This window comes from Lepisma saccharinum, chromosome 18 (genome assembly GCF_977018435.1).
Source record: "Lepisma saccharinum chromosome 18, izLepSacc3.1, whole genome shotgun sequence".
NCBI classification, from domain to species: domain Eukaryota; kingdom Metazoa; phylum Arthropoda; class Insecta; order Zygentoma; family Lepismatidae; genus Lepisma; species Lepisma saccharinum.
This window is the reverse complement of record NC_139246.1, coordinates 42,298,034-42,317,876: the sequence shown is the minus strand read 5'-3', so window position 1 is coordinate 42,317,876 and position 19,843 is coordinate 42,298,034. Positions and strand designations below refer to the sequence as shown.

General features: G+C 37.0%; 1 protein-coding gene across 1 annotated transcript in view; it reads left to right on the top strand.

The window, feature by feature from the left end:
- The window catches only part of LOC146002026 (serine/threonine-protein phosphatase 2A regulatory subunit B'' subunit gamma-like), a 44,272-nt gene that overhangs the window by 2,377 nt on the left and 22,052 nt on the right, over positions 1-19,843 (top strand). The window contains exons 2-5 of the mRNA XM_083139736.1: positions 705-859; positions 4,264-4,368; positions 7,433-7,545; positions 16,013-16,181. Coding sequence (XP_082995862.1) covers positions 705-859; positions 4,264-4,368; positions 7,433-7,545; positions 16,013-16,181 — 542 coding nt within the window. The remainder of the gene's footprint in view (positions 1-704; positions 860-4,263; positions 4,369-7,432; positions 7,546-16,012; positions 16,182-19,843) is intronic.

Genomic DNA, 19,843 nt, shown 5'->3' with positions numbered 1-19,843 from the left:
CTCAGTTTATCTTTCCAAAAGAACCTTGTCGTCCTGCGCTGTCCTTCCATGTTGTCCACGCACACACTGACAGCAGTGCAGGAAATGCACCGTGGTTCACATGGATTACCCCGCTTCTCTCCAGTGCTGATACCAGGTAAAAGACCAAGGTACTAGCTACCTGTGACTGCCGTGGCAACCCCAATGGTCAACCATGGTATGCAGGCCACTCGAAAGTAAATCATTATGGAATGCCCCCTCGTATGTCATTGAAGGAAGATATTTACAGAAATTATTATAACTCTAAAAAGAGCTGATTAGAATGATTTCAGGTTTTACTGTTTTTACTGTTTTCAAGATATTGATCACATAAAAGTCTACAAGTACAAAATCACTAGATGCCATTCTGGAAACATGCCTGCCATTTCTAAACCAGATATGATAAGAATAAAATATTATCACTTTTGAACTACAGATACATGTGAAACTGTAGACAAGAAGTTAAACTTTTCTAAAATTGTCAGCCAACCAATTATTTCAAAATTGGACCACTTCATATGCAATGATCCAACCACAAAAATAGTTGCTAGAAGTGAAAACATTTAGATAATGAAATACGTGTCATATTGACTTCAAACTCTGCCTTTGAAGTTATTATTATTATTTCGAAAATGATTGCTACATAAATATTGTGAATATAATAATGTTGATGCATTTTCTCGTAGGTAACACAAATGAAGGAACACCCAAGCAAGATGATATTTCCAGTGAGAAAGTAGAATTTGAACTTTTTACTAAGTATTATGAAGAATGGAAGGGAAAACCAAATACCAGTATATCAGGAGATTCTTTCAAAACAATACCTAGGTTCTATTACAAGGTAAATAAGTTAAAATTAGCTTTAACATATAACTGTATGATAGCAACATAGACATCCTATCAGAAACCATGAACAAATACTCTTAAAGATACAGGAGCATGTCACATAACTCTTTTGCTTCTGAAAGCAACTTCAGATTTTTTTCCCTGTAATAAAAAAAAAAGCATTACCAGAACATGCTGCCATCTAGTATGTGCCGTCTGAACATTTTTCCAAAGAATTGGTTCTGAACAAATGGAAAATGTGTACCACCATGTGTATGCAAACAACATTGGCAACAAGGGTCATTTATCCGCTCAGTGACGTGTCCAAGATTTTTGGAAAGGGGTGGGTCTACCTGTACTTTTTTTTAGTAGTCCACCCTCATTTCGCTATATTTTCCTTAGTTTGATGTTCTCCTTTTTTAGGAATACTGAACCAAACGGAAGATTTATGACCCCTTACAACCCCCCTCCTTGGGCACCACATCACAGTATCCACTTCAATGGCAATGAAACTCTTAACACCAAGGGATACTCCCGACTATGGCCTTTTGTTCAAAGTATAGTGGTAGAATTTATATCAGTACTTTAGAATACTTTTTTTTTCAATTTATGCAATTCTGAAAATTTCCCCAAAAAAACTACACCCCAAAGCTATATCAGCGTGTCAAAATCCCTCAGTGGTTAAAGGAAATTTTATTCATTTTTCAGATATTAGTTAAAAGAGAGATAGTTCTCATTCAAAAGTAGTCAGAGATTCAGTATAAAGTACCAGGCTCTATGAAACAGACAGCCTTCTCCTTTGTTAGAGGTCAACACATAAGACTTAAGCCCAGATGAAAATGTTAATGTAAAATATGTCACCTTACAAAATCAACTTCCACAGTGTGTAAAGGACATCAAGTTGAACAACTTCAGTAACATTTCACTATTAACACCTCGTTTCAATGTTATAAACTCTACAAAAATGGCATTTTCTATCCTGTATGCATGCAACCATTCAATACAAATTTACAGTTGTCACTATCATTTATTTTTTTATTGAATAATGTACTAAATGTAATAAAATCCTATGGAAACAGTATCATGCCAACATATACTCCTGCAGCATGCAGTAAAATCATGCATGTACCTAGTCATATCATAAATTCTGTTACAAAGTTTACACAGGGATGGCAACACTAGTTGGCAAGGTAACCCAGCAATGTTGGATCAAACAACATACCAGTATCATTGTGTGTTGGGCTGTGGTAGCGGAAAGGTGAATTTCCTACGAGTCAAATGGAGTGGGGTGTATACGAGAACCGTGTGACAGTAATCGGACTGCACAAAGTTAGCAAATAACCATCGGACATTTTCAACACCCTGAAAAAGCTGAATGCCAGCAGGATGTTCGTGCATCGGACCATCAACAGATACTGTGACACAGGGACAATTGAGGACTGCCCCCAGGAAAGGTAGACCTCACAGCGTTAGGAGCCAGAAGCTTGTGAAAGCTGTGGCGGCGCAGATTCGACGAAATCCTGTCAGGAAACAAGCAGTAATGGCTTGAGAGCTGAACATTTCCAAAATGTGGATGTCGCGTGTACTCCGAAGTGACCTAGGACTCCACACTTATTGGCAAAGTACTGGTCACTTCCTCATTCCGCAGCTTAAGGTCCAGAGGGAGCAGAAAACAAAAAGACTCCAGCGTTACGCAAATGGTGGCCACAGGAGGATCCTTTTCATGGACGAAAAAATCTTTACGATTGAAGAGTCTTACAATCGTCAAAACGACTGTGTTTATGCCTCGACATCCCAGGAAGCTCTTGAAAACATGCCACGGATCCTCAGAGGCCATCATCCCACCTCAGTGATGGTTTGGTGGGGGAATTCGTACGATAGCACAACTGACCTCCACTTCTGTGAACATGGTGTGAAAACATCTGCAAAAGTGTACCAAGCGACAGTGTTGGAGCCAATTGGAAAATCGTTGACCCGCACCATGTTCAACAATGAGCCGTGTAGCTTCCAGCAGGACTCGGCACCAGCCCACAAGGCAAAAACCACATGGGAGTGGCTTCAGAGGAATGTTCCTGATTTCATTGCTCCGGCTGGTTTAACCTCCAGCAGCCCCGACCTCAGCCCATTGGACTACAGGTTGTGGTCCGTTTTTTAGGGCATGGTCTGTAGGAAGAGGCAGCCAAACCTAAAACTTGCGAGTCTCAAGCGTTCTCTTGTGAAGGCAGTGGCGGACTTTCCCCTCGAGACCGTGTGTGCTGCGATTGATGACTGACCTCAGAGACTTAGGGCCTGTGTGAAGGCCAGATGTGGCCATTTTGAACAGTGATTGGTGCTCTGTGTTGGCAAGACCTGTACCTTTGTAACATCCAAATATGAATACATTAGCTTGCTCACTGTGCCTGTAGTTCATTATTAACTTTTTAACAGAATTTATGATATGACTTGATATGAGAACCCAGGTTGCATATGCTATTCTATGTTTTTTAGATTAAAGATAGATTTTGTAATTTTCATCCTGGCATATTTCACTCTCCAGATAGTCATCTTTGCTTTTATTGGTTATATAGTCTGTCCATGCATACTACAGGAATTGTAATTTTCTGACAGAAAATATAGTAACCAATAGCAACTGTAAATCTATGCCACATGGGTGTGTATATACATAATAGAAAATGACATTGTTTGAGGTCTTGTAGTGTCAAAATAAGCCCTTAGATGCTGGGGCCAATTTCCCTGGTTTTGCCTTAATGCTGCGAGCATTTTCAAGCGGGAAATTTGAAATTCGCCAAGATTTGAATAATATTTTTTATCTTGGAAACTATGAATGCTAGAGTTACAAATGATACTTCATTTTGTTCAGTAAAGATAAAATAAAACTCTTCAAGATTTCTTTACACCGAAAATTGTTGCAGCATTGGACAAGTGCAAAGTAAGTGACAGAGACGTGGCCTGTATTTTAACTTGCTGTGAAGCACTAAAACAGTAGTATATTATTTTCGTATTAACAGATCATCCATCCATTGGTGTCGTGAACATTTGTGGCAAGAACATGATGCAAAACATTGCAGATTTTTTCATGATACAGAAATTAATGCAGTTACTACTGTATACATTGAGATGGAAAGATGCTTCTTACAAACATAAAGGAGGAATTATTACAAAAATGTTTATTTACATTCATGTTGAATTATATTCCAAAATATAATAATTTTGGGCAGGGGGTGTAAATAATTTTGCCAAACCCAGGAAAAATCTCAAGTTAAAGTTTTGAATTGTATATAAATGTAAAGTCAGAAGCATATACTGTATTCAAGCCTGTCCTTGAAAAATCCACTTTCAAAGAATGCAATTAAAGGAGTGTTAGTTCCAATGCGTTGAATAAACAAACCTGTAAACATGAATATGCACATTTTGTTCCAGCTTCCAGCTGATGATGAACTAATTCTTCAGAAACTAAGGGAGGAGGCTCGAGCTATGTTTCTGCAACGTAGAAGTCGACAGCTTCTGGATAATAATGAACTTAAAGTAAGTTATGCAGAAGTTATATTTGTGCAAATTATACTTTAACGAATAAGTGAAGTATTGAAGGTGAAGCATTTGTCCAACAATAAAAATCTAAACTAAAGCTTCTTTTTGCCGGACCCTGTGGCTGAGTGGTTAGCACATTGTGCTGCGATGCCAAGGGTCCCGGGTTCAAATCCCACTTGGGCTTGGTTGTTTGTAAATGTCCATTCATCCATTTCATCACTTATCCCCATCTTCGCAAATTAGCCATGAGGCACAAACGCGAAGTAAAATAAACTAAATCAATCAATCAATCAATAAAGCTGCTTTTCTAATTGTTTCACATACTTTACTTAATACAGTGTGTTTTAAAAGTCGTGCAGGATTCTAAACTCCTATAACTTTTAAAGTAATACGTTTATTACAATGAAATATTGTTTGTTGTTACAGGAAACTTTAAAATTAATGTTTGATGTGGTTTGGTTCATCGCCAGTTCTCCAGCTGGGCACCATTCACGTCCAAACACTCTTGCAATCTTCATTTGAATCTGAGAATTGCGATCTGACGGTGCTCATCTGCAATTTTGTGAATCACATCATGTTTCTTGAACTGCAGGTCATCAAGATCTGTCTGTCTCTGTGCATACACCTGGGTCTTGACATGTCCCCACAGCTAGTAATCACAAGGCGTAAAGTCTGGAACCTTCTCTGCACCAAAACACAAGATTTCAACTTGGCAGGCCATAACATGCACTGAGTTTTTTCCTGCATTGACATTATCTTGGACTCATATGATCTCGTGATCTCCTGGACACACGCCATTCAGCAGTGTGGGCAGATCAAAAGTTTAAATTTTCCTGTGTAAAAGAACAATATTTCGTTCTAATAAACCTATTAGTTTAAAGTTATAGCTTTTTTGGAATCCTGCAGGACTTTTAAAACACGCTGTATTTTATATTCAAATTTGCACTTGTATTTCTATTTGTCTTATTTTAAATCATTTTTCTGCCATACTTGGCTCATTACATTGATGTGAATGAGCCAAGATTAGAAGAAATTGACAAATGAACTGTAAACACCCAAGTCTGTATTTGAACATGGAGCTTATGGCAGTGATATCATGAGATGACTACGTAATTCACTGAGCCACTGAGGTAGCAATATTTTATAGTTGAATGTTTTTAGTACCTTTATAAAAATATGAATAAGAGACTGTAAATTTTACGATGTGTTACTTTTAGTTTCTGTTCATAGAACAAGTTAATCAGTATGCTGCTGGTGTATCAGTAAAATTCGCTGTTCTACAATTGTTCACTTCTTTTCTGTTACAGAAAGGAAAGTATCTGTTTCTTACTGAAGTTGACCTCCTGAACACGGATATGCACTTCATTATCTAAGATTGGCTCTTAATTTGAAGTTACAACATAATTCATGTTACCCATAAACAATTCATTAGCTCATATTATCAAAATAAGCATAATTCATGTCACATAACAATCAATCATAAGCAATGTGGGCATAACTTGATAAATATATCAGGGGTGCCCACAGAGAGGGGTCAGGAGGACACTTGCCCTCCCTTCTGCTACTTTAAACACTGCTGCCCTTTGGGGAAAAATCCCACATGTGGCCTTGAAATATATAGTTACTGAATCCTCAACAATATTTTTTTTCTGTTATATAGGAGAAAATACATTTTCCTTACTGAAATACTCGTAGTGTGCAGTAAAGGTCACTAAGAGGAAAGCATTAAGTAATACAATGAATGTTGAATTTCCACCTAATCTTCCCGTAAGACGTCAGAAGATTCCCCACAAGTTGTTCATAGTTCTCTGCTCGGATGTTCCCCAGAAAACTACGACACACTTGTCGAACCGCATTACATGCAGTTAATGAAACCATCAGTACCATCACCTATGAATTTACTTTATGTTTTCAAAAGTTCCCTTAATGTCAACTGCATGGACAATAGGAATTGAATGTAGAACATTACTGTTGTACAGCAAAACTGCTTTAAGATAGAACTTGGAGAAATCAGTAAAAGGTCTCCAGTCCTCAGTCTTATGTAATATATTCATCGATGCAAAAGGAAGAAATTTGTTGTCTAGCGAGTAATACCTTCACATCATCCACCAAGTGATTATTTCATTGTTGCAGCAGTAAGGCCAACAATTCTGCTTTATTTTTGGGAAGTTCTAAGTCCATCATTAGGTCTTTTAATTCAGACTGTGTTATCTTACGGGGTTCGCTAGTAGCCAAAGGTGGTGAAAAACATCCCTGAATACATGACATGTCACAATGGAGTGCTGTTGTTGAGATTGCTACGTTGCCAAACAGCTACCAATGTTGCGGTTATCTGAAACAGCAAAGGATGATGTGATATTCTGGAATGCGACGTGCCAGACCCTCAACAGTGTTGCCATATAATACGAGTTGAGGTGGGTCGCTGCTTAAATATGCACCCTCCTCCCTTCTGTTATGCCAAATGAGAGTCAATGGAACATTTTAAATCTCGTTTCCGTGTTCAGCATCCTCAAATTAGTACAAAGAATGGGTGCTTTCATTTCTGTAACAAAATGTGTGTAGAACAGTGTAATTTTACTGATTCAATATTTCTATCAGGAGCCTGTACATAGTGCAAAATTCTGTATTTTTTGTTATTTTTTATGAAGGTGTCATTCATGTACCTTGGTTTTGTTTAGTGAGTATCTATGTACTCAGTTTTCTTTTCTATGGCAAAATCCATTGTGTTCACCCAGTTACATACACCAGTGAAAGAATTTTTTTTAAAAAAATTGAGGCATTTCAAAGAACATTTCTAGATTTAGATTAGTTCTTGTTTATAGTTCTAGTTTAGTAGATTGTCTGTTATGAATATCAGCAGATTTTTATATCCGATCTTTATTAGTATTGGTGAAAATTTAATATTGATCCATCCCTAATAATTATAAACATTTTGTCCAATTCTGTTTCTGATCCACAAATATCTACCAGTGGAGATTTGTTTGTCAGAACATGCAGTATTTGCACTTTCTATCAATTTGCATTCAATATAGAAAACTTTTTTTTTTCTTTTTATCTTTAGGCTCTGTGGGTCTTTCTTGATAAACATCACAGTGCTCCACAAATGGGGGAAGAGCAGATGATTAACTATGAGGATTTTCTCAAAGTTGCGTCGCTTGCTGGACCAAAATGCAAGTGAGTAAAGCATAACTGGCATAAAATGTAATAGTTGATTGAAAGTCCTCACTCGATGTCTTGAAAATTATCTCTAATTTGTAGCATTTTATGCATGGAAGATATTCTGCTCTCATCAAAATTTTTCACCAACAACATTTTCATTGATCTTAGGCTGCTGTCACATTTACTAGCCGGCCCCCATGGCAGAGTGGTAGGCACATCGCACTACGATGCCAGGGGTCCCAAGTTCAAATCCTGGCCTGGGCATGATTGTTTGTGAGTGTCCATTCATCAATTTCATCTTGTCATCACTCATCTCCATCTTCGCAAATTAGCCAAAAGTGGCACAAAAGGCAAAGTAAAATAAATCAAATCAAATCAAATCAAAAATTTACTACTTACTTCTGTACTTATAGTTTAGAGTGGGATCCAAGCTACAGAGTAATGTACCTCCACCATGGATGAGGGACTCTTTGGTTAAAAGGTAACAGTCAGGGCTTGAAATTTACTGGAGCAGACCAGAACGGTGTTCCAGTCCATAAATATCTGGAACCTTCCCATGCCATCTCATCAGAAATGGTTACGGATCATCCCTGTTCGTTTATTTATTTATTATTTTCTTTGTAGATATTTCAGCTATTCATTGATTTCAAAAAAGCATACGATTTGGTCAAAAGAGAGAAATTATATAATATATTAGTCAAAATACGGAGAAACTAGTACTCACTTTTATCCGCGAAGCTGTTTTTTCTTCTTTTTCGATTAATTTCAGTGGCCACTGCCACCATCCTCGTTGGAACTTGCTGCGCTGTTGTTTGGCGTGCGTCTTTTGTTCGTAGTTCTCTGGCTGCCGTTAGGTGCGCTGTGCGTCTTGGTACGTCGTCTGCTATTTCCGGGCGATAACTGCTGCAGTAGTGGAATCCAAGTATGGTGCGCTTGCCCGCTATCGATGTTTAGTTCGTGCGGGAAGTGCATTATGGCGTGCGTTTCCTTGATTTTGGTGTCTATGAGCGTGTGGGCAGTGTGTTTGACTCGAACCTTTTGAATTTTATGGCTATTGTATTTGATATGTCTAGCAAGACCGGTAGTGGGTTGGGCTTTTTTCGCATCTGCTAGGTGCTGTTGGATTCTTTCATTGACAGATCTGATGGACCTGCCGATGTAATGAGCCTTGCACTCACACTCAGCATCATATACACCTGGGTTGTCAAGAGGGGAGAGGAAGTACCGTTTGTGCTTGTTCAGTTTGTCAGTTATTTTGGAGTTGGGTTTGTGCGCTACTTTGATGCCAAATGGGAGAAGGGCTTTGGCTATGCGGTTGGAAGTGGTGGGATGGTAGGGAAAGGCAAACCATGTATATTGGTTGTTGGAGGTTGATTGTGGTAGGTTAGGGTGCCTGACCTGTATTTCCACTGTTGGTCATCACCAGGAAACCTAATCCAGTGCACCAAGAAATCTCTTCTGTCCTTTCCGATTTTGGCAAATGGCTGAACACCAATGATGTTTGGTGTTTAAAGTCTGACAAAACAAACCAGTTCGTAATCATGCACAAAGGTGATTACTCCACGAAAGTGATAGACAAACTGAACAGTGACTCGTACAGTGTCATCAAAAAAGACCCCACAGACAGGTACAATAGAATTGTGAAAAATGCAGTGAAATCTAGTGCCATACTTAGTGAACAAGACCACAAATTCCTCCTCAATCCCCACCCTTCACCTGCCATTGCCTATGGCATTCCTAAAACTCATAAACCTGGAATCCCCATGCGACTTATAATAGCTGGCTTCAATTACCCCACAGTTCACCTAACAAACTGGCTAAAAAACAAAATATCTCTTTTCAACCACAAACTTACATACGTGTTCCGCAACAGTGCCGATGCTAAAAATCTGGTAACTTCAATAGTGCAAGCTGACAGTGCAAAACTAGCCAGCATTGATATAGTAGACATGTACAGTTCAATCCCCATAGACCTAGCACTGCGTTCGGTGGAAAGATGGCTGACAACTAACAGAATCCCGGCCCTAGAGGTTCAAGAGATAACCAGACTATTGGAAGTTTGTCTAAAACACAATTACTTTCAGTTTGAAGATAAATTCTACAACCAATCCGAGGGCCTTGCGATGGGCAACCCGCTATCAGCTCCTTTAGCCAACATCGTCATGCACCTGGCTGAAAAAGAGATACTCCACACTCCAGAACTACAACACATCCGATATGGAAGGTACGCGGACGACACAATAGTTGTATATAAAAAGGCAGAAGAACTCAACCTCCTAGTGAACAAACTAAATAGCATCCACCCCAGGCTCAACTTCACCGTAGAGCATGAAAAACTTGGTAAAATCAACTTCCTGGACATCACCATCAGCCGTGCACTTAACAAATTCACAACCACCGTCTACAGAAAACCGGATGCAGGCAACCAGTACATACATGCTCTCTCTAGCCATCCCCCTAAGCAAAAAGCCAATGTGTGGCTAAACTTTTATCGAAGAGCCTTCTCCTACTGTGGCAAAGAAGAGGATCTACGAGAGGAGATAGCCACCATCACAGAAATAGCCCTGAAGCATGGCTACACTGAATCACAAGTCTCCACTTGGTGCAGTAAGGCGGAAATACAGGTCAGACACCCTAACCTACCACAATCAACCCATCCACAAGCAACCCAGCCACAACCAACCCCCAGCGACCAATATAAATGGTTTGCCTTCCCCTACCATCCCACCACTTCCAACCGCATAGCCAAAGCCCTTCTCCCATTTGGCATCAAAGTAGCGCACAAACCCAACTCCAAAATAACTGACAAACTGAACAAGCACAAACGGTACTTCCTCTCCCCTCTTGACAACCCAGGTGTATATGATGCTGAGTGTGAGTGCAAGGCTCATTACATCGGCAGGTCCATCAGATCTGTCAATGAAAGAATCCAACAGCACCTAGCAGATGCGAAAAAAGCCCAACCCACTACCGGTCTTGCTAGACATATCAAATACAATAGCCATAAAATTCAAAAGGTTCGAGTCAAACACACTGCCCACACGCTCATAGACACCAAAATCAAGGAAACGCACGCCATAATGCACTTCCCGCACGAACTAAACATCGATAGCGGGCAAGCGCACCATACTTGGATTCCACTACTGCAGCAGTTATCGCCCGGAAATAGCAGACGACGTACCAAGACGCACAGCGCACCTAACGGCAGCCAGAGAACTACGAACAAAAGACGCACGCCAAACAACAGCGCAGCAAGTTCCAACGAGGATGGTGGCAGTGGCCACTGAAATTAATCGAAAAAGAAGAAAAAACAGCTTCGCGGATAAAAGTGAGTACTAGTTTCTCCGTATTTATATACTACCGCGTCTCTCTTTTCCCAATCATGAATATTAGTCAAGTTTAGAATACCTAAGAAGCTTGCTAATATGATAAAAGTATGCACCAGTGAAACAGAAAGTAAAATTTGTGTAGGTATTAAGGTGTCTGACAAATTTACAATTCATGATGGGTTAAAACAAGGAGATTCATTATCTCCATTGCTCTTTAATTTTGCCTTAGAATATCTGTTAGAAGGTAAAAGAAACTAACGAAGGACTAAAATTAAATAGTGTTATTCAGTTGTTAGCATATGCAGATGATGTAGACTTATTAGGGGATGATATAAATACAATTAAGAATAATGCTAAAATATTTTTAAAGCAGCTAATGAGATAGGTTTGGAAGTTAACAAAGAGAAAACTAAATATATGATTACAGGCCGAAACCAAGTTTTAGGTAATAGTCAAAATCTAATTATTGATAACAACTCATTTCAACCAGTTTCCAAATTCAAGTACTTAGGAGTAATACTAACAAATGAAAATAATATTAAAGAAGAAATAAAAAGCAGGCTTAATTCTGGAAATGCATGTTACTTCTCTCTTCATAAACTTTTGTCTTCTCGTTTAATATCTAAGAAACTAAAAGTTAAAATATACAAAACAGTAATTTTGCCTGTAATATTATATGGATGCGAAACTTGGTTCCTTACATTGAAAGAGGAACAAAAATTGAGAGTGTTTGAAAATAAGGTCCTTAGGAAAATATTTGGTACTAAAAGGGATGAGGAGACAGGTGAGTGGAGAAGATTACATAATTTAGAAGTACATAATTTGTATTCATGTCCAGATATTATTAGAATGATTAAATCAAGAAGACTTAGGTGGGCAGGCCATGTGGCATGAATGGGAGAGGAAAGGAGAGTTTACAGGATTCTTGTTGGGAAACCTGATGGTAAGAGACCTGTAGGAAGGCCAAGACGAAGTTGGAGGGATAATGTTGAGATGGGCCTAAAGGAAATCTGTAGGGATGGAAAGGAGTATATAAATCTTGCTCAAGATAGGGTCAGATGGAAGGCCTGTGTTGCTGCAGCCATGAACCTTCAGGTTTAAGAAGGCTAGAGACTTAGTTAGTTAGTAGATATTTCACCACATTTTCCTTTTCAGTGTGAACTAAATGGTTAATACTTTTTAATAGTACAAGCATTTATATAAGCTTCCCCTCTACATGGAGATGCATTGTTGCAGCGAGGGAGCTTCGAGCAGAGTATAATGGTGTCAATGTTGCCTTCATCCTTTTGTGGCTAAAGTCCATTTTTTCCCACTACGGAGTGGATGTAAACAAAAGCATGTGTTCTAGAGAAAGCCAGTGCAGCCCTATTGGTGGATTCTGGCAGTAGTCCCTCCGCAGACCTTTTGCACCCTGATACATAGTCCATTCAATGCCGTCTTGAAACTAGAGTAATACAGCATTGTATGCTCTTGAAAGCATTTACTAGCCTTATCCTTGCTTATGAATTCATAACCATTCTTTAGTAAAGCACCTATGGTGACATTCACTCATTCAAATTAACGAAATTCCCGCTACTTGTCCGTCACTCTGTGTTGTGCAGTGTTGCAAATTCGCAATATTAAGTAAAGTCTAATATTGAACCACCGGACTAGCCAGAATCAGAAAACATGATTTAAACTGACAGTGACTGACATGGAAATCTCTAGATTACACATGTGTTGATGTATATACCACAAACACGCACACACTACTTTCAACTTCATGCGTTTTATCTAGAATGGTAAAATCAACGCACTGCAAAAGATTGTAGCGAAACCTTTGAGAAAGCCAAAATGCTTGGTGCAAATACAACCAGTGATGCTTAAAATCGTACGGAATGTTACTTTAGCATTTATTAAATGATTCACCTACGCTTCCTTTCCTTTACTTCCCACATAAAACATGCTCAGATTTCAGGAACCTGAATTCCCCCAGCTTGTCAAAGAAAAATGCCAGATGCATACACTGGCAACTGCTTCCGAGAAGGAATTTGTAGAGAGTGGGGACACAAGCTTTTGGCGTTGCAGATGGCCAAACTGTGCCATTCAGTGTTGCTATCTGACCTTTATAGAAACATCGTTACAATTCGGTAATATTCCAAAGCTGTTATCGTATCTAATTGCTATATAGCCAACTTCGCAACTACAAAGTTTTATTAATGTTCCAACACGGGTGTACGTAATAAGCATTTCACAATTCTTGTATCTAATTGATAAGGGAAAAAATAACATAGTTGGAGACACTACTTCTCGTGGTCAAGAATCTTCCAAAACACTGTTACCCTCAAGCACATGGCTATTTATAGCTTTCCTCCCCTCGACCCTGCAAAACTTGCCCTCCTCTACGTTGCCGTGTGGTGGTTCTCGAGATTTTGCGTAGTGTTTATAGGTTGTAAGTATCATTGAATGTTGATGTGGCTTCAACAGCAAGTGTTACAAAACATCTACATTTGAAACCTTGAACAAGTGCCGATACCAAAATTGCGGTGAATCCAGAGTATTGTGTTGAATCGTTAACTTCTGAACAGGTGTCTTAAAAACAAGCATTTATGCGGTCCGCAAGAAAATTCAGCCGAACAATAACGCGGATGGCACATTTTAGCAGATTTTGGACTTGCTACCGTCAGCAGTTTTTTTTTCATGGGTATCAGTTTGTCTACGCTGGTTAAATTATTGCATGATTCATTGGGTTTGTTTTACTTTGCATTTCTGCCACACTTGGCTAATCGCGAGGATGAGGATGAGTGATGATATGGTGAAATTGATGAAATAACACTCACAAAGAACATCCATCTGGACTCCTGGCATCGTAGCGCACAGTGATAACCACCCTGCTACAACGGCCAGCTGTGTGAATTCTTCTTACATGGTATATTACCATTGACGAGAACTGACATCGTTGGTAAGTGTTTACCTCTATTTTATTATATTTTCTTCATCTCTCGTATTTACAACAGTGTTCATTTTAAAAGTCGCTCTAGTTTTGAAACGTTGTGGAAAATACTGACACCGAAGCTAACACGTGCGCTGGGAGGGAGGGGCAAGTGCTGGCGAATAGAAAGTGGGCACTGCACGCATTAATACAAATTTCGGTAACTTATTGGCCACACCTACTTCGTTTTAAAGCTGGAAACAGAATAGTGGTTTTCATGGTTTATTTGATAATTATTATTATTTGTCTTGTTTTGTGGATTAGATTGTTCTGACAGATTAACCCAACAGTCAAATTTATTTCAAAGTGAGTAAAACAATAAATCTATTTCCAGATCATATGCAAAGTAACAACATGGAAATATCTTTCTCTTGCATCAATTGATTATTTAATAAGTAATATTAAGACCGAGTATTGAGGATATGTACATGTCATTCAATTTTTTTTGTCCAGTTGGGCAAGCTGACTACGATCCACAATTTTCATGTGTTTAAATTTTTAAAAGGGAAGAAAATTCTAGAAGACTTGTGTCAAACATATTTGACGTTCCGTTTCGTGAATACGTATTTCCATATCGAGCCCTGGTGACAGTGTTACCACTATGCCACTGGGGAGCAATATGTGTCAAAGACTAACTCACTCATTGGCTGACCTACTTGTCAAGAAAATTTTAGGAGAAAGTTGGGTGTTGAAGTAGAATTGACTGTACTACCTGTCAAGTTGATTACTTTGTACATCCAAAACCATGAAAGCACAGCTGGTGGACAGTTTAGATACAGCCAATATTTCACCATATGGATTAAAAATGCATTTTTATTTTGTGCACTTAAAAGCCATTTGGGACAAATATTAACATTTTGTGGTGTTATTGCAATTGTGTTTCAGTATACAACATATGCATATGTTATGTCTCATTCCATAGCATGGAAACAAGAGCCAATAAGCACCTCAAAATCTAGAAAGAATGGCTGTTTTCGTTTGTGTAAAAATTTAATTGTTTATCAGTATAATTAGTATTTGCTTCTATACTTTTGCAGTCATTGACAAGGATCGTTTTGCCTTACATCTAGTTTAACCCTTAAAATAACATGTAAGAGCGTGTTTACCAGTGAAACTACAAACTGTGGATATGTTTTCAGCAGGAAATTTAAATTTCTGCATGCTTTTAAATAAAAGTTTATATATCTGGAACTAAGAACGCTAGAGTTACAAATTATACCTCATTTTGTTCAGTACAGACTGGGATCAAATTTTCTGTAATTGGTTAGAAGAAGAAGGGGAAAGAAACTATTTTTTTTTTCACTAAACTTGAAATTCATCGGACCTTCATGCAGGCAACGCCGGGACGTGAAGGTACAAAATGATACCTGCATATTGGCTGATATGTGATCTTAAAATTTTTAAAAAATGACCTTGATTTTTTTTCATACATTATAAGAGAGTAGTTGAATAATTAGATAACACCTGTTGTTTGGGGGTTTAAACTACTGAAGCAAAAGGATAAAAGCAATTAAGTTCTATTGTAGTTTTCTTTATTCTTACTTCAAGGTTACATAAAATACACAACAAGGTTTTTCTGTATAAGTTATTATTCATCTTCTTTCAGAGTGGACTTGTATGATACAGTAGTCAGCCAGTATCTGAGAATACAGTTGTGTTTCACGTACAACAGATTATATATATTTTTTTAAATATTGTGACTAATTTTACTTTAAAAACCACGGATTGAAACGATAATAGAGGTTACCAAGGGAACCTCAAAGTAGGCTTCACTCAAAGTATTTTAAGTTTGCTGGAGGAAAAATAAATTTACCACAATAAATGATCGTACTTTTAATTAATGGCGAACTTGCTAAAAGGATCATGTCAGGAAATTTAAATGTGTAAGTTATGCTAGCAAAAGGCAATTAAAATCCACTTAACAACAAAATAGGAGGAGAAAATACCTCAAAAATGAAGAAAAATGCAATGAAGACAGCAAAAAAAACCGAAAAATGACCTAAAAGCTAAAAATTTAGAAAAATTAAAAATAAAAATATTATTTTCTTGTTCTAACTTACGGGAAACGGACTGATACCAGGTTTAGCATTGTTTTCAAATCTCAGAAAAACATGATTTTTCATCAACTTCCAAGCCCTATTCATAATCAATCACTCAGCTGTATATTTCTGTCCTGTTATAGGTCTTACTTCACTCCAAAAGTTTTTGCAAAATTACAACAAAATGACCCATATGGACGTGTCTCGATAATGGCTCTGTTCAACTATATCATGAGGAAAGTATGGCTTCATCAGACTCGGATTGGCCTCTCATTATATGATGTCACAGGTCAAGGATATCTCAGAGAATCTGTAAGTATGAATTCGTGCATTATCACAATCTACATTAATCTAGAACATATCTAGTAATCTCTTTCAGCACCTTCAGTCTAGATAAAATAATTATGTAAATAACTTACACTGTTTTAATGGTAGTCCTGGAACATATTATTATTTGTATACAAGCATTTTCAGTATATCAAACAGGCTTTATCGTATAATTATGAATCCCTGTTCATAGTCCCAGGATTCCAGTAACATGGAGAGTCTGGAAAGTCAAGAAATTTTCTAGAAATGTTGGAAAACCTGGGAGAGCCAAGGGAAGCAGTAGTAGCATTGTTGGAAACTGAAAACTCATTTCACTTATCCTCATAACTAGTGTCTTTTTCACAATATTGTGTAAAAACGTTATTTTGTTGAAGATACAGTTGAATGTAACTTAAAGGTATGCCAAAGTGAGGTGAAAATAATATGTACAACTGAGAATTACTTACAAATCAGATTTAGATACCATGTCACATCAATATTAAAGTACTGCAATTGTATCTATTTTGTGGAACAAGATGTATGTAATACACATTATTTCTGTCATAAAGTGATAAATTAACGAATCTAAAAGTTTACACTACATTTACCACTTTATTAGTGAACACTTTGATACTGAAATACTACAGTAGACTTCATAGTTTTACTACCCAATTTTAAAAAAGAAATAGTCTAAAATAGGATTTCTTTTACTAATGACTGTGCAAAGGGTGGTATAAGCAATACCTAAATCTGCAACTACTTCAGTTTTAGTTTTATGTGGATTACCATCCACTTCCCATATAAATTTTACTTTCTGGTCAAGTGTGTAACTTTCCTTTTTTCTGTTCTCCATGGCTGACAAGTAGCAACTAAAAACTGTCACTTCTGTGACATTGTTGTAGCTTGGTTACGTACAAATCAACTGTGTTTTGTGAAAATTCATACGAATAAAGCCGAATTACATTTAAATGCATTACGTACAAATAAGGTTTCATTAACACGTTTTTAAATAATATTTTGACGGGTTGTACGGTATTTTATGTACAAAACAGAATTGCACAGAACCAAGGTGGATTTTTAAAAAAATCATTTGATTTAAATCACTTGAAAAAATTATTTATAGAACTATGTATGTAAGTATTTTGTAGATATCGAAATCACTTTTGGTGAAAGTACATTAATCTAGTAATGATTTAATGGTGTTTATTAGGCTCTAAGAAAGGAAACAAAGTATATGTACTGATGGGGTGAAGCTCATTCGAAAGAAAATGTAATATTTAAAGTGTAGACACTTAAATTCATTTTGATTTAAAATTCAATAATTTTTATAGGCAAAAGTAGCAAACATTTTGTTTAGAATAATATACAAAATACTAATCATGTTAGACAGTAATTAGTGCCATTATCATCAAACTGTAAATAAGCCTGGCAGCTTATATTTTGCAAATTATCCAAAATTCAGCTGCAAGGACTATAAAAATATTTCAAGTTACAATTATATAGTACATCCAGAATGTTATATTTTCACTAGAAGAAAAGTTACTGAAATTATTAGTTTCATTAACACACTCAACAAACATTTCCATAGTAAATTCATATGTGCAGTATCAGAAACAAAAAAATTTATAATTACATGTAATTTTTATTTACTTTAATCAAACTGTTGAAATATTTTACATGGCCGTTTACCAGAAAAAGGCTTTCTATATATAAAAAAAACATATATCTATATTTATGGTGTCAAAAACCACACAAGCAATTTTAAGCATGTTTTTTTAAATCAAAAATATAAAAATTTAAATAAAAAAAATCATTCTCGATGATTATGATATGAAAATTATGATTTTTATCCACCCTGTGCAGAACTGAATTACATATAAAGCAGTCTCAACTGTACTTATTTTTGACTATCCTAAATCATTCTGGAGTGGTGTGGAAAGTTATTTAAAATACGTGGAATAGTGAAGGATTGAGTTTTGCAAAATAAGCTAAAACCCTGTCACCTTATGAAGGCCTGTATCAACCGATACAGTCACAATATTGTGTATAAATATTAGGAACAGGACAGATAAATTGGTACTTCATCAGTATTGCTGAATATTATTATCAGTTTGTTACAAAATTGCCAATACTTTTTGTGGACTATTTCCGTAAACAACCTATAATTTAGGTCAAAATTATTCCATTTTGTTATTTTTATCAGCAAAACTGCTCTTATTTTATGAATGTGTAAACATTCACTGTAATTTTCTAAGGCAAATTGTAGTGCAATTATCTGGTTCATATATTAAGGATATTAATTAACAAGAAGGTTTTGGGTGGAATAGGTGAAATGGGATCATAAAAGGGAAGTAAAAAGCCTGATCACTGATGTTAACAATCCTTAAACTGTAAAAGGAAGTAAGCAGGTCTGTGTTATATTGGTGTTAGCAATTTTGTGATCGGAAATTATCAGTTTGAATTCAATCACCTATACTTTGAAATATACTGGAAATTGTACTACCAAATTCACATTTAGTTTGCACCAGTATCTTGTGGGAAAATAGATTCTTACTTGTTTTGTATTTTAATATGTATTGTTATTATCTTATACAGGGGTTGGGGATTAAGTTGTGGCAAATAGTAGTATTATTATTATTATTTTTGCTTGAGAATGCGGAACCAGCACAAAAATTCAAAATACACAAATTGAAGGGAGCAGTGTATGGTATTGTGGAACAATACGTATGAACAATGCAGATGACATGTACCAGGTATAGGATAGGAGGTCGAGCAAACATCGTTAAAGATAGCAGCCTCCCCGATGGAGCAGTGTCATCCTGGGTTCAGTACCTGGTGGAGGCACATAGTGGTTTGGATCTCTCATTAAACTGTAGGTCCAGTCCCGATTAGCCTTACTGTGCATAAAATGGACTTAAAACATCAATTCAATCAATCAATCTTTAAAGATAGCATCGTGCCACATGTGTTTACACAGCTTTATAGGAATAAAATAGGTGCATGCTATGGTAGGGCAGTAGTACCCACAGTTTCCACCAGCTCCCTGTGGCATTCTCTGGCATTTCTTTCCCAACAAATGTCTATTTTGATACACAAACTCTGTTCATGCAGTGGCACGGTGGTTGACTCAACAATGAATTACCACTGCTCTCTGTACAGTAACCGTTCATCACACTGCCATCTAGTGACGTGTCCACATACTATGGGTGTCATGTTTTCCGGGACATCCAATCATATTGAGATACCCCCGTTTAACAGCAGCAGTGAAAAGCGAAAAATCAGCTGACACCAACGAGTTTGTGTACCAAATTTATTCTTTAGATGAAGTGAGCAGTGTATGCGGACAGCAGATACCTGTATTAGTGTGAATTTTTAAGAAGCAATTCTAGATTGTAAGAAACTTTTAAAAAAATACACTTCATGTTCATAATTAAATGATGATTACGCGCACATACAAAAACTGAGGAATTACAATATTTAGGAAGGTGAAATTTAAGTTACACTCATCGAAGTTAGTTTCTAACTTCTCCAAGTACAGTACAATATAGACACTCTTGTATAGAAAATTGGATTTCTTTGCTCATTCTGTATCTGTATTCCCTACTGCAATTTTATTACGCATGTGGATAAATTAATATTGGTCATCAAATGTTTGTTCATTTCTTAGT